The 13,861-nt window shown below is 43.7% G+C and overlaps 1 protein-coding gene across 4 annotated transcripts in view; it reads left to right on the forward strand.

Moving 5' to 3' along the window:
* Positions 1-4,656: 4,656 nt before the first annotated feature.
* PSME4 (proteasome activator subunit 4) overlaps positions 4,657-13,861 on the forward strand; it is a 209,455-nt gene continuing 200,250 nt past the window's right edge. For 2 of the 4 annotated variants that reach the window (XM_037895876.2, XM_037895877.2), the window contains exon 1: positions 4,657-4,964. In XM_037895876.2, the coding sequence (XP_037751804.1) occupies positions 4,756-4,964 (209 nt within the window). In that variant the 5' untranslated portion in view covers positions 4,657-4,755. The remainder of the gene's footprint in view (positions 4,965-13,861) is intronic. The other 2 variants (XM_037895875.2, XM_037895874.2) reach the window with 2 other exon arrangements.

The following is a 13,861-nucleotide window of genomic DNA, read 5'->3' on the forward strand; positions in this document are numbered from 1 at the left end:
TTCAAATAAATGGTTGAAAATTTATTTTAAAAGTGGCAAAAATATTTTTTATCCTCACCTCATTCCCTGAAGTGAACAAGCCATTTAACTAAAACTTTAAAAAAAAATTCTCTTAAGACAGAGAATAAGCATGGAAAATTTCAGCCCAAATGGTTAAAGTTGAAAAAGTTATAAGCAACTGAAGAGATGGGCTTATAATAGAAAGTGTTAGGTAGCCTTAACTGTAGCCATTGTTACCAGTTCCACCTATAATTTAAGCACCTAATAAAGTGGTCCGATTTTCAGAGGTGCTGAGCACCCTGAACTTCCATAAATATGGATTTAGATGACTATTTTTAGGCACTCTTGTCTGAAAGTGTTGACTCATATACTTACGATTATAGCAATAGGCATACTTTGAAAAGTGTGACAGCACTGATATGTCTGTAGTTCTCTCTAAAAGAAACTAACAGTGCCTGCACTGATTTTTTTGACCTTGCGAAACCAGTGGAGTTTTCCTCTTTGGTCACAGATACATATGTGAACATGATGCACACCATTTCTTGCTGCGCCTATTTGTTTTATTATTGTGGAGTGGTAGTAAAGAAAAATTTACAATGCTGAAAGAGTCAGGAAGGGATTTGGTGTGAATTTTTTCTTCTGGAAAATTAAACAGCGATCTCTGAGTATCATAGTCTTTATTTTATGTTTAATTAAGGTTGTCTATTGTATTTCTTCCAGTATCAATAGCTATACAATTGTTGCCCATTGTTTCAGCATTCAGAACCAGCCATTTTCCTTCATAAGGAGAACTAGTTCAAATGTAAAGATCAGAAAACTGAATTTACCCTTAGTAGTAGCTTTAAATCTAATCAGTTTGCAGTTGCTGCCTGGTAATTATGTAATTCTTGAAAGGAATTTCAATTAATTATATTTAGGAGACAACTAGCTGTAACAGCTATCAGTACTCCTGTCATACACTCAACATAGGCTTCAAACTACACTCGTTAAGTCAGTGGCAGAATCAGGCACCATTTGAACTCCACTTTAATGACTGGTTTCAGAGTAACAGCCGTAATGACTGAAGAACTTAATCATTAAAATGGACCTCTGTAACAGAATCTTACCTGACATTAGACGCTTACTGCTGCCTCAATTTCTTCACTCTAGTTAACTCATTGTCTCATTCTCTACAGGTCTTCTAGCACTTCAATCTGCCACTTTTGGATAAGCCAAATCTCATGTTTATTGTAGAGTTAGCTCTCCAGCCAAATCAGAAAGTCCACCCCTACTTCAGGGCAGGGGGGAAGGAAGGGACATAGGGAGAGATGGAACCAGAAGTCCCACAAAATAAGACAGACATCGAACAAACTCATACTGGGTGTCCCCTTAGGACATCTGGATCAAACCTCAAGTCCACACAATGCTTTTGTCCTCAGTGGGCTACATAGGTCCTTTTCTAGACCCCCCCCACCCCGGGCTCAGCAGTCCATTTGCTCTATTGACAACAGAAATTGGACTTTTTCCTCATACCCTAGCTGGAACCCCCAGCCCATACCCCTAAGCGAGAGTGAGCATCAGCTCCTTCAACTGTTCATACTACCCTGTTCAGGCTACGCTGCCTCCTCTTGGATCAACCCTTTCTCAAGGCCTCCTAATTCCCTTTGTATCTAGGGCTCCTTCAACTATCCTTGTATCAGAGCTGCAAGGACCACCTCTCTCTCTCTCTTGTTCTCTCTTCATACCTTAGTTCCCTTTGAACAAGAGATCTGAGCTGGTCCCACTCCAGGCCCCTCGCTTTGGAAAGACCTTCTCCAGCTCTTTACTAGCCCAGTGCCTCCTAAAGAAATTATTTTAAAATTAATGTTATTTGATTTTCCTTCTAATTTAGCAGGCTTCCTCTTATAGGAAGCACCCCCATTCTCTATGGCACATGATGATTGGTCACCTGACCCAACCACCAGCACAAATCCATCACCTGGGAAAAGTAAGGCTGAGCCCAACTACCATGAAAAATGACCAGTTTATGCTGTGACAACACTTATCACAGCAGATCAATATGTCTAATCCAACCCATTTTGTACTAGTGTCTCCCAATGCAAGACTTGCTTTTTATTTTTTCTTAATAAAAAACAAAATTATTTCAACCTCTTTTGATCAAAGTCTGTCAGGAAAATCTCCTGTGAGGTTGTGAATTATTACCATATGAACTATTAGCCAAAATTTTTGCACTGTCAGTGAATAGCATTCCAGAAGTAGAGCTTATGCTTATAAAAGAATGTGCCCTGAGGACATTATGGCTGAGATAGTCAAAGGTGTCTAATGGATTTGGATGCCCAATTCCTATTTAAAATTCATACTTTCTGGGAAACACCAATATTTAATTCCCCTTTGAACCCCAACAATTCTACAGAAGTTGGAGGACAAATGTGACTTCGGCCCTCACATCAGGGTAAACTTGCTAAACTGCTTTTTGGTAAACCATGAAGCCACAAAAAGTGGATTTTGAACGTTAGTTGGAGTTGTGGGCACTTGGCATTTCTGAAAATCAGTCTGTCAAGGTTCCTTTCCCACTCTGAACTCTAGGGTACAGATGTGGGGACCTGCATGAAAACCCCCCTAAGCTTATTTTTACCAGCTTAGGTTAAAACTTCCCCAAGGTACAAACTATTTTACCTTTTGTCCCTGGACTTTATTGCTGCCACCACCAAGCGTCTAACAAATATAACAGGGAAAGAGCCCACTTCCCCCCAAGCCCTACACCCCCTTTCCTGGGGAAGGCTTGATAACAATCCTCACCAATTTGCGTAGGTGAACACAGACCCAAACCCTTGGATCTTAAGAACAATGAAAAAGCAATCAGGTTCTTAAAAGAAGAATTTTAACTGAAGAAAGAGTAAAAGAATCACCTCTGTAAAATCAGGATGGTAAATACCTTACAGGGTAATCAGATTCAAAACATAGAGAATCCCTCTAGGCTAAACCTTAAGTTACAAAAAGACACAAAAACAGGAATATACATTCCATTCGGCACAACTTATTTTATCAGCCATTTAAACAAAACAGAATCTAACACATTTCTAACTAGATTGCTTATTAACCCTTTACAGGAGTTCTGACCTGCATTCCTGCTCTGGTCCCAGCAAAAGACACACACAGACAGAGAGAACCCTTTGTTTCCTCCTCCCCCCCCCACTTTGAAAGTATCTTGTCTCCTCATTGGTCATTTTGGTCAGGTGCCAGCAAGGTTATCTTTAGCTTCTTAACCCTTTATAGGTGAAAGGGTTTTTCCTCTGGTCAGGAGGGATTTAAAGGTAGTTAGCCTTCCCTTTACATTTATGACACAGTCTCATTTACGTACTTACACGGATAGTTCCCCCTTTTCCCACAATTCCCTTGAGCACACAGAAGCCTTTTGAAATGTCCCACAAGCCGTTGCTTCTGGGACTTGTGCTGAGAACTTGTAGACCAGATACCTACAGGGTCATGAAACTGCAATTGTTGATTAAAGTGCTATGTGTAAGCATGGGGTACAAATCCACCCAAAATGGGATAACTAGTGTGGATGCATAGCACCATTGTTTCTTACACTGGTGAAATCCACCACAACCAGCACAGTCACATTTTAGGTGATTACAGCTCTTGGGCATTTAATCTTAGTTAACACAACTGTACAGCTTTCTCTGTCTCCTCTCTCTATATTTACTACAGACTGTGAATGGATCCTGCAGTCCTACAATGTCTGATGTTGATTTCTTCAATAGCAAGATTGTTCTCCAATTAGCATATTTCATTTTAGTTGTCTCTTTATATTGGTTGGAATTAAAAGCTCTTAAAAATATACTTTGTGTGATCATTCAGTCAAAATTTCACCCCCTTGTTCCCTTCAGCTCTGGCACAAAATGTCAGTAAAATGTAATTAGGAAAATTATCTTTTGCCTCACTTGCCACGACGATGTGGGGAACAGTTTTACACTGTTGTTAATACCATATTTGCGTGGATGCCACAGAAGCAGGGATGAGTATTCCTCTCCCGCACTCTGTGTCAAGGGCTGTCAGGGTGGGACAATCTGCATAAAGATTTCTTTTTAAGTGAAATTTTAAACGGCCTCATTCAAATGCCCAGCGAAATCCTTCCTAACAAGACAGAGCGACTTTAAATATTGCCAGAATGAATCCAACCCGGACAGAGCTCTAGGGCAGGTCAGCACTGCTAGGCAGCCAGTGACTCAGCCCCTTCTCTCTTGTCCCTCTTCAGCTCAAACCCCACCACAGTTGTTTCAGCCTCTACTCCCGGCTCCCCTTCAGACACCCAACTCTGCCTCTCCCTCCAGAGCTCCTTTCAGCCCTGCCTCCTCCCAACCTCCTTCCTCAAATCCTCACCTTGAAGTCTCCCTGTCACACTCCCCGACCCCCCGAGTGCCTCCCCTGACTTCCCTCAGCTCCCAGTGCCTGCCCCAGCCTTCCCTGCCCCTCTGAGGCCCCAGAGGCCTGCCCCAAGTCGCCCAACGCTCCTAAAGTGCCTCTCGCACTCCCCCTTCCCCCACTCCATCCCCCCATCCCCTGCCCCTTGCTAGCTCAGCCCCCCGTCTCCACCGCCCGCTTCCGCTCCCCCCGCCCCCCGCGCAGGAAGTGACCTGGCCCGAGCGGGAGGCGGCCGTTCCCTCGGTTGGTTGCTTCGTCACCAGGAGCCGCTGTGTGACTCGTTAGGACAGAGCCGGGCGCAGAGGGCGGCGGCGGCGGCGGCAGCGGCAGGGGACGGCGCCGGCGGCAGCCATGGCCGGGAGCGGGAACGGGCCGCCCGGGGAGGCGCCAGGCTTCGTGCCGCAGAAGGAGATCGGCTACAACAAGCTGCTGCCGTACGGGGACCGGCTGGAGGCCGAGGCGAGCCGCCTGCTGGCCCAGATCAAAGGCAACCTGGGCCGGGCCGTGCAGCTGCAGGAGCTGTGGCCCGGGGGGCTCTTCTGGACCAGGAAACTCTCCACGTGAGTCCTGCGCCCGGGCCGAGGCAGCGCCTCCCTGCGGGGCGCCGAGGGCAAGCCCGGCCGGGGCAGCTGGGATAGGAAGAGCGGCCCCAGCCGTAGGGCTGCGGGATCGGGGTGTGTATGTGGGTGTGTACGCGCACCCGCTGTCGGTGCCCCCGGGGTATGGGTGTGTGTATGTGGGTGTGTACGCGCACCCGCCGTCGGTGCCCCCGGGATATGGGTGTGTGTGTGCTTCCGTCGGTGCCCCCGGGGGTGTGTGTGTGTGTGTACCCATCCGCCGTCGGTGCCCCCGGGGGTGTGTGTGTGTGTGTACCCATCCGCCGTCGGTGCCCCCGGGGGTGTGTGTGTGTGTGTACCCATCCGCCGTCGGTGCCCCCGGGGGTGTGTGTGTGTGTACACCCATCCGCCGTCGGTGCCCCCGGGGGTGTGTGTGTGTGTGTACCCATCCGCCGTCGGTGCCCCCGGGGGTGTGTGTGTGTGTGTACCCATCCGCCGTCGGTGCCCCCGGGGGTGTGTGTGTACACCCATCCGCCGTCGGTGCCCCCGGGGGTGTGTGTGTGTGCTTCCGTCGGTGCCCCCGGGTGTGTGTGTGTGTGTGTGTGCTCCCGTCGGTGCCCCCGGGGGTGTGTGTGTGTATCCATCCGCCGTTGGTGCCCCCCGAGTATGGGTGTGTGTGTGCTGCTGTTGGTACCCCCGGGGGGGTGTGTGTGTGTGTGTGTGTGTATGTGTATGTATCCATCCGCCGTCGGTGCCCCCCGGGGTATGGGTGTATGTGGGTGTACACACACGCTTTCAGTGCCCCTGGGTATGTGTGTATGCACCCCCCGCCATCTATGTCCCCGATGGTATACACCCTGCCATCAGTGCCTGGTACCCCAGTGGGTGCGTGCCTGCATGTACGCCTGCCAATGGTACTCCCGGTGAGTGCATGTATACATGCCATTGGTACCCTGGTCCACGCATGCCTGCATGTACATACGCCATTGGTGCTGCTGGTAAGTCAGTTTGTATATACACGTGCCATCAGTAGCCCCAGCATGTGTGTGTGTTTGTACACGTGCCATTGTTCCCCCCGGCATACGTGCGTGTGTGTATACGTGCAATTGGTGTGTCATCGTCCCCTTCCCCGGTACATGGATGTTTGTACACGTGCTGTCAGTGCCCCGGGGTGTGTGTATTTGTATGTACATACACCATCATTGCCCCGGGGCTTGAGTGTACATGCACCATTGGCACCCCCAGGGTGTGTGCGTGCATGTGTACATACCCGCCCTCGGTATCCTTCCACCCCAAGGGGTGTACACACCTACCCTTGGTATCTCCGCCCTCCCTGAGGGGGTGTGTATGTACACCTGTCCCTGGTATCCGTCTTGCCTTTGGTCGTTGTGTGTGTGCGTGTACACACCCTCCCTTGGTACCCTCCTTGGGGATTATGTGCATCCACCCTTCTTACCCCTTCCTGCAGTGGTGTACTTGTCCTCCGTACTCCTCCCCGTGGGGAGGGGTGTGTGTACCCACCCTCAGTAACTCCCCCCAGGGGGTGGGGGTGTACCTGCCCTCAATATGCCTCCCCTCAGGCGCGTGTACTTATCCTCTGTTTATACACACACACACTGGTGGTGTGCACCCGCCTTTTATTACCCCCATTGCAATGTGTGTGTACCTGGCTATCCTCTAACCTGTGTGTGTGTGCATGCCAGGTTTCTCTCTATAGTATGTGTTTTCCCTGCTGTCTTCTGTACCTGCTGCCTGTGTGTGTGTCCAGCTGGTGTGGGTGCCTTTTGCCCTCTATCCCTTTGTTTCCCAAGAGTTTTTGCTCACAATTAATGTGGGGGCAAGTGCCTGTAGGCCGAGCAGTCTGCAGGCTGTGAAGGGGGGTCAGTGACAGCAGCTCAGGCTGTGAGTGGAGACCCTCTTCTTTAGCATGTGACAGTGCAGAGGTCCCCAACCCCTGCACAATGAGTCTGTCCTCTGTCCATTAAACTTCAACCGTCACTCCCCTCTGCCCCCAAGAGCCAGAGGGACCTTTGTCTGGGGCTATTTATAAAGGTGACACCAGCAGGAGCTGGGACTGGAGCCAGGTTTTAGGTTGTTGCAGGTTAAACCCTGTCTTTAAAGTAGCGGGACTGATGCTGCTGCCTCTGGGAGCTGCTGCTCTTGTTTGGGGGAAGCTGGGGAACTTCTGCTGCTGCCTCCCAACTTGTGCAATTTCCTCTGTAGGCTCGTATTGCAAGAGAGACTAGACTCCCATTTCAAGGCTGCTTAGCCTGTTAGTCTCTGTGGAAGGAGGATTTTATTGGCTTTAAAGAAGGTAGTTACTCGCTAAGCCTTCATTTATTTAGCCAGAAACTATACATGACTGCTCCATCTCTCCTGGGAATAAGTTTGTACTGGTCATTGCTGCCAAAGGTAGCACACAGGTTTTTGTTCAGTGGTTTCTTCTTGCACATCTGTGTATACTTTGTGGGGAGAGTAGACTATGATAGGGCAGTAGTTCTACTTTCCAAAGAGCGGTTATGTTTCAGGGAAACTGAATTAGACTCTGGAATATGTAACAGACCTGGTGAGTAACTTGTTGAGCTTAACCTGAGTCTCTTCTCTGGCACAAAATACTCTTTGTCTCTGCAAATGTATCTAATGTTGTGTCACCATGAATGATACAAAACAGTCAAAATGTACTTTGGAATAAGAAGTAAGGGCAAAGGGGGATGTTTCATTGGTAAAGGCATCTTTGTCTATTGGGAAACTATTAATTTTGTATATTTACGTGGGATGTGAAAACCTGCTTCCTCTCTCACCTTTTCCTTGTTAAAGAAATTGATTCAATTTGTAACCATTTTGCAGTATTGAGAGGGAAACAAGTTTTAAGAGATTTTATCCTTTGGACCCACAGTTAATAAAACCATTTGGGTCAGATGGGTTGCTCAGGCTCCATATTCCATTACCAGGTCCCTTTTACATCCAGGTTGCTGGGTCTTGAGTGGGAGTTTCAAAAGGTGCCTCAGGCTGAGATTTTTCAAAGGCTCCTAAAAGAGCTAGGCACCCAAATCCTCTAGAAATTCAAGAGGGTTTAAGTGCCTAATTCCCTGAGTCTCTTGAAAATGTCAGCCTTAGGTGCTTTTGAAAAAACTCCCATATTAATTTATCCTAGGTGCATGATGACAAAAAACTATTGTTACCAAGTGATGGATGTTTGGATTATGTAAAATGAGTTTATGGGTTCAGTCCAGTTTCACTACACACACATCAAAACGAGGGCCTCTTTTTGTTATTCACAGTCCAAGGTCTGAATGGGCATGGAAATGAAACATATCTTTCCACCCAGAGGTGGCAGAGCTTTCTGAGTAAGCTTGCCCTTCTGTTAGCCATATTGTAGCTACACTGTTGAAATTCAGTTTCCATTGCTTTCAAACCAGTGTATCTCATGAACATCAAAAGTAGTGAAATGCTGCCTTTCCAAAAGGGCATAGTTCAAAATTAGAATTTAACAGTCCCTTCTCCATAGCAAACATATTTGTAGGTGCAGTATTTAAGTATTATAAAACAGTCCATTAACAAAAATTGCATCAGTGCTCCCCCTGATTCTGTACTGGTGGGAGCATTAGCATAGATTAGGTTCTGGCATTTACTAACATTTTTGCCATTGTGTTAACAAAGCCTTACAATGATTAAAAACAGAGCTGCCAGACCTTAGTCTATATTAGGTTCCCGCTGGTGCTGATGGTGGTTCTGGTGGTAACACCAGTGGGAATTTTTTCTAAAATTTCCTGGTGTAGATGAAAGTTGGAGGTGTTTTGGGCATTATAGAAATGTGTAAATACATTTTAAAAAACATAGCCAGTTTCATATTTTCTAATGATCTGTTCTGCCTGACCATGTCATATGATGCCATTTTTACATGGTGACTGCTGCAATCCTCTAATCGGTGTATCACATCCATATGAATAACATTTTGTCTTTGCTAAGCACTCTGCATCTCTATAGCAATGACATTTGCTACATAACTGAGACTAATGAGTAAGTCAGTTTCTTAGAGATCTGTGACGACTGCATTTGGTGGTCTGGTTCCTAAATTTATTGTAAAGTGGCTTTTCACCTATGTAATTAAAAAAAGGAAAAATAGTATTTTTGAACACTTGTTGGGAATTTAATACATATGTGGTCATTAAAATCTGGTTTTGACTAATATCAGTGCAAGTGACCTTGTGTTTACCAAAGAGTATTCTTGGATAGCATTACATGACTGCATTATGAGACATTTTGAACTTGATTGGTACTGTTTTTCCCCTAGCCATCTGCTAACTCATACTGTTTACAGTGATGCCTGTTGTTTTTAGTCTTATGGCAGAGGTTCATATGCTAATGCTGTCAAAACATGTGGCATTTGTCAGTGGCTGAGAGGAAGGACTGCCTCTGAAAGTAGGGTGACTTTGGCAGCTCATCTGCTGGAGTTAGGCTCTTTGCAGTTTGACAGTGTGTATGTTGAACTAACCATTAGATGATATACTGTAAACTGCAATTACTGTAACAGTTTAGTCAGTAGGGCAGTAAGTGCATTCCATCTAGAATAATTTCTGTGCTGCTCTCTGAATCACAAAAGGGACAGGACTAGTATGTTTTGTCACCTCCTCTTTGAAGATTGAATTCATTGTGTGTGTGATGCAGCTTGGTTGTTTCTACTGAAGGGGTAAAAAATGACCTTTATTTAATCCCAAGATTTCTGTGGTACTATAATGCACTGCAATGATCTGGGAACACGTTTTCTTAAAAAAAATACTGGGGGAGAAGTGGAAGTCAACTCTTTATTCCCTCTCCAACTGTCCTACATAAGTTACACACTGGTTTTCTGTATGAACTTACTTTTCTATAACCAAAACCAGACAAAAAGGCAGAATCTTCAGGATGGTAAAATTATTGTTTAGTTTTATTGCAGATATCCAAATTTCGAATGTTGTATTCTCATAATATTTCATAAAGCAATTAACTATACAGAAAACAAAAGAAGCAATGAACAGTAGAGTAAATAAAAAGTATTTATGCACTTACTACATACAGACATATAAAATATTTATTATGTATATTTATACACACATTTTTAAGTGTTTGTGTGTGTATGTAGTGTTTGGGGTACACAAGGAGTACAAGATCAGACCTTAATACATTTTCAATTGAAATAATTGAAAATCAGTTACTACTTCAGTTCTTGCTGACAACTGCGTCTTGGATCTTGTTTACTGCATATTGCAACAGCTGAGAACATCACTAATACACAGGGTGGTGCTGGAAATGCAGCTGTTTCAGATGTCCATGATGTCATCAGTTATTTAGAAGAAACACAAAATGCTGAAATCAGATCTCATCAGGTAAAATGCCTTTCAGGTCCCTTTTTAAATGCATTTGGGCATGATGCTGCATTCCTTGTACGCTCAAAATTTCCAGTGAAGTAAATGGACTCTTTAATTGTACTATGTATGCATCCTATAAAGAGAGAGAATTCTCTCTTCCATTAAGACATCAATCCTGCAATTACTTTACTCATGTGAGTAGTCCCATTGACTTCAATGGGACTAATATGAGTAAAATTATACTTAAGTGTTTGAAGGATTGGGGTATAAATTTGTGACTAGGTTCCATTATAAACTCCTATTTTTAGTGCCCTTTCAACTTTGGCTAGCAAATTAATTTGTCCTGAAAATTGCCAGATTTATTCTGAAAGCAAAAGAGAATCTTTTTGAAAAGTCTATAGTCAATTTGAGAACACTTTTTTTAAAGTTACAAGTCATCACAAAATTATCCTGATCTAAAAATGTTGACTAGTGTCTGTTTCTAGCTCAAAAAAAGTTTGCTAGTACCACATCAGTTTTTTCACATTGTAATATCTCGTTGAAAACGTGTGCATATTCTTTATTTAACTAATATAGATTGTAATTAAATTAAACAAGTTATTAATGTTCTTATTGTAATTGTTATGACAAAAAGTTTATTCTCTGGTGGCTGGTACAGCTTAGGAAGGACATATGGGCCTTTCTATAACTTAGTAGAGGTAGATGCCTATATTTTTGGAGCTAAAGGACCAAGATTTGTTCCTAGCAATGTAGTTTTGTGTCGCTGAGGTAATTACTGTTGTGAGTAGCAATAGATTTATTGCAGAATGCAGGAAGATGCCAATGCATGAAAAATGTGATTCAGCTGTTTTTGAATTACTGGTTGCACAAAATTAAAATGAATGTACATCCACTCAGTAGGAGATCAGTCTATATGGTTGCAATCCGTATTTCATTATAAGCTTTGCCTTTACTCCCTATTCTGTCTGTGAGGAAATCACGTTTTTCCTGGGCAAAAGTTGGGACTCAAAGGTACACAAGAAGAATTTAAACAATACTTAATTTTTTTTAATGGTTTACAAACCATGATTAACACTTATTTTTGCATCTCATATTTCAAAAACTGCTTTTATGGATCACTGTAGATTTGGACAGAAAACTATCCTCTGCTACACATGAAAAATTTGTATTGGAAACCTTGGAGGATTTTAGAAGAGTTACTAAATTTAGTAAGTGAAAGCAATTCTCAGTCTTACCCATGGCAGAGCTTCCACCTTTCTCTAATACAGATAATTTTCTGCTATAGTTCAGAATATGTATTTGGTAGTACAGTACATTTTCTAAAAATAAAAATGAGGAAGCCATGTACTCTAACTGTACAGTGAGGGACTAGTATACACCACATAGGAATAAGGACACGGGTGGTTTTTTTTTTTAATTTGGTCTTTGAGAGCTACGGTGACACTGTACTGCGTGCAGAGTAAAAGTTAACTGCCTGCATGGGGATGGCAATAAGAATGGGAAAAGTAACAGCATTAACCCTGCCGTTTTCAGTGCCCAACTAAACTCCAAATCAGAACCCCTTATCATACAGTCCAGTCCAGTGGACCTTCACTGTGCAGCACCATTGATCTGAGGAATACTTGCAACTGGCTGGCAAGGGCATAGGGAGGGGTAAGGTCCTGTGATGTCACTGATGAACTCCTTAAAGCAGGAATTGAATGGGGCAGTTAAGGTTGTGTGGGAAGTGTCACTTAACTCAGTATTTTATGGTTGTCCAAAGCTGCCTATTTGTTTCACATAATGTTAACCTTCATTACAGGGGACTTTAACTTGAACATTTTCTGATTCTCCAATATTTGAGTTTTGGGAATTAAACTCAAATGTTCTGGAAAGGCACAAGGAGAATAGGGCAGTACTGAGTGCCTACTGCCTTAATTCCACATTAATATTTCTTGCATATGAATAAATACACCTTCTCAAATGTGGATTCCCAAGAATCCTGTGGGACTCATGAAGTCCTGTACACACTCTCCTTATTAACTGTAATATTGTGTTCCTTCTGTGGAGACAATTTTTAGGGTGCTTTGAAAGCTTTAAAAGTTTCATGTTGATGTTACTAGTGTTGGCTTCCTTAATCATGGAGTACTGCTGAGGGCAGGTTGCTCAGCCCCTTCATAGGAGGAAATATTTTAGTGTCTTGATGCACAGTTGGATTAGTTGAAGATGAATGATTAGAAGCTTAACAATCTGTTTTTTCTCCACTTACATAAAGAAGTCTTTTTGAAGCTGTAAAAACAGAAGCCATTTCATTGTCTAGTTCTGCTTCCTGTGCATAGTGATATGCTTATGCTCTGGAGATTTGTGTATTCTTATACTCTCTTCCCCTTCTGTTTCTTAAAGGAACAGCATTTAGTACTGACAAACTGCTGTTAAATTTTTTCTGAAGTTGGTTAATGTCTTTCTATTACGTTATAATGCCATGAGTGTTAACAAAGGCATTGACTCTCCATTCTGACCAGCTGCTATCCTTTTTCTCAGATTCCTAGTGCCTCAGTTACTTTCTCATCTTTCTGACTCCAACTCCTCGTTCCAGAAGTCCAAAACTGTTTCATCTGCTGAGCCCTTCAGGCTTCATTACAATTAGTAATCTTACTAACAGGAAGAAAAGAAGTACTTGTGGCACCTTAGAGACTAACCAATTTATTTGAGCATAAGCTTCCGTGAGCTACAGCTCACTTCATCGGATGCATACTGTGGAAACTGCAGAAGACATTATATACACAGAGACTATGAAACAATACCTCTTCCCACCCCACTCTCCTGCTGGTAATAGCTTATCTAAAGTGATCGCTCTCCTTACAATGTGTATGATAATCAAGTTGGGCCATTTCCAGCACAAATCCAGCTTTTCTCACCCTCCGCCCCCCCCCCCCCCCCCAACTCACTCTCCTGCTGGTAATAGCTTATCCAAAGTGACCACTCTCCTTACAATGTGTATGAAAATCAAGGTGGGCCATTTCCAGCACAAATCCAAGTTTAACCAGAACGTCTGGGGGGTAGGAAAAAACAAGGGGGAAATAGGCTACCTTGCATAATGACTTAGCCACTCCAGTCTCTATTTAAGCCTAAATTAATAGTATCCAATTTGCAAATGAATTCCAGTTCAGCAGTTTCTCGCTGGAGTCTGGATTTGAAGTTTTTTTGTTGTAAGATAGCGACCTTCATGTCTGTAATTGCGTGACCAGAGAGATTGAAGTGTTCTCCGACTGGTTTATGAATGTTATAATTCTTGACATCTGATTTGTGTCCATTTATTCTTTTACGTGGAGACTGTCCAGTTTGACCAATGTACCTGGCAGAGGGGCATTGCTGGCACATGATGGCATATATCATAATTTTTTTGTATATATCATGATATATATATATATGGCATATGATATATGCCATCATGTGCCAGCAATGCCCCTCTGCCAGGTACATTGGTCAAACTGGACAGTCTCTATATAAAATGGACACAAATCAGATGTCAAGAATTATAACATTGATAAACCAGTCGGAGAACACTTCAAT

The sequence above is a fragment of the Chelonia mydas genome, chromosome 3 (genome assembly GCF_015237465.2).
Source record: "Chelonia mydas isolate rCheMyd1 chromosome 3, rCheMyd1.pri.v2, whole genome shotgun sequence".
Taxonomy (NCBI): Eukaryota; Metazoa; Chordata; order Testudines; family Cheloniidae; genus Chelonia; species Chelonia mydas.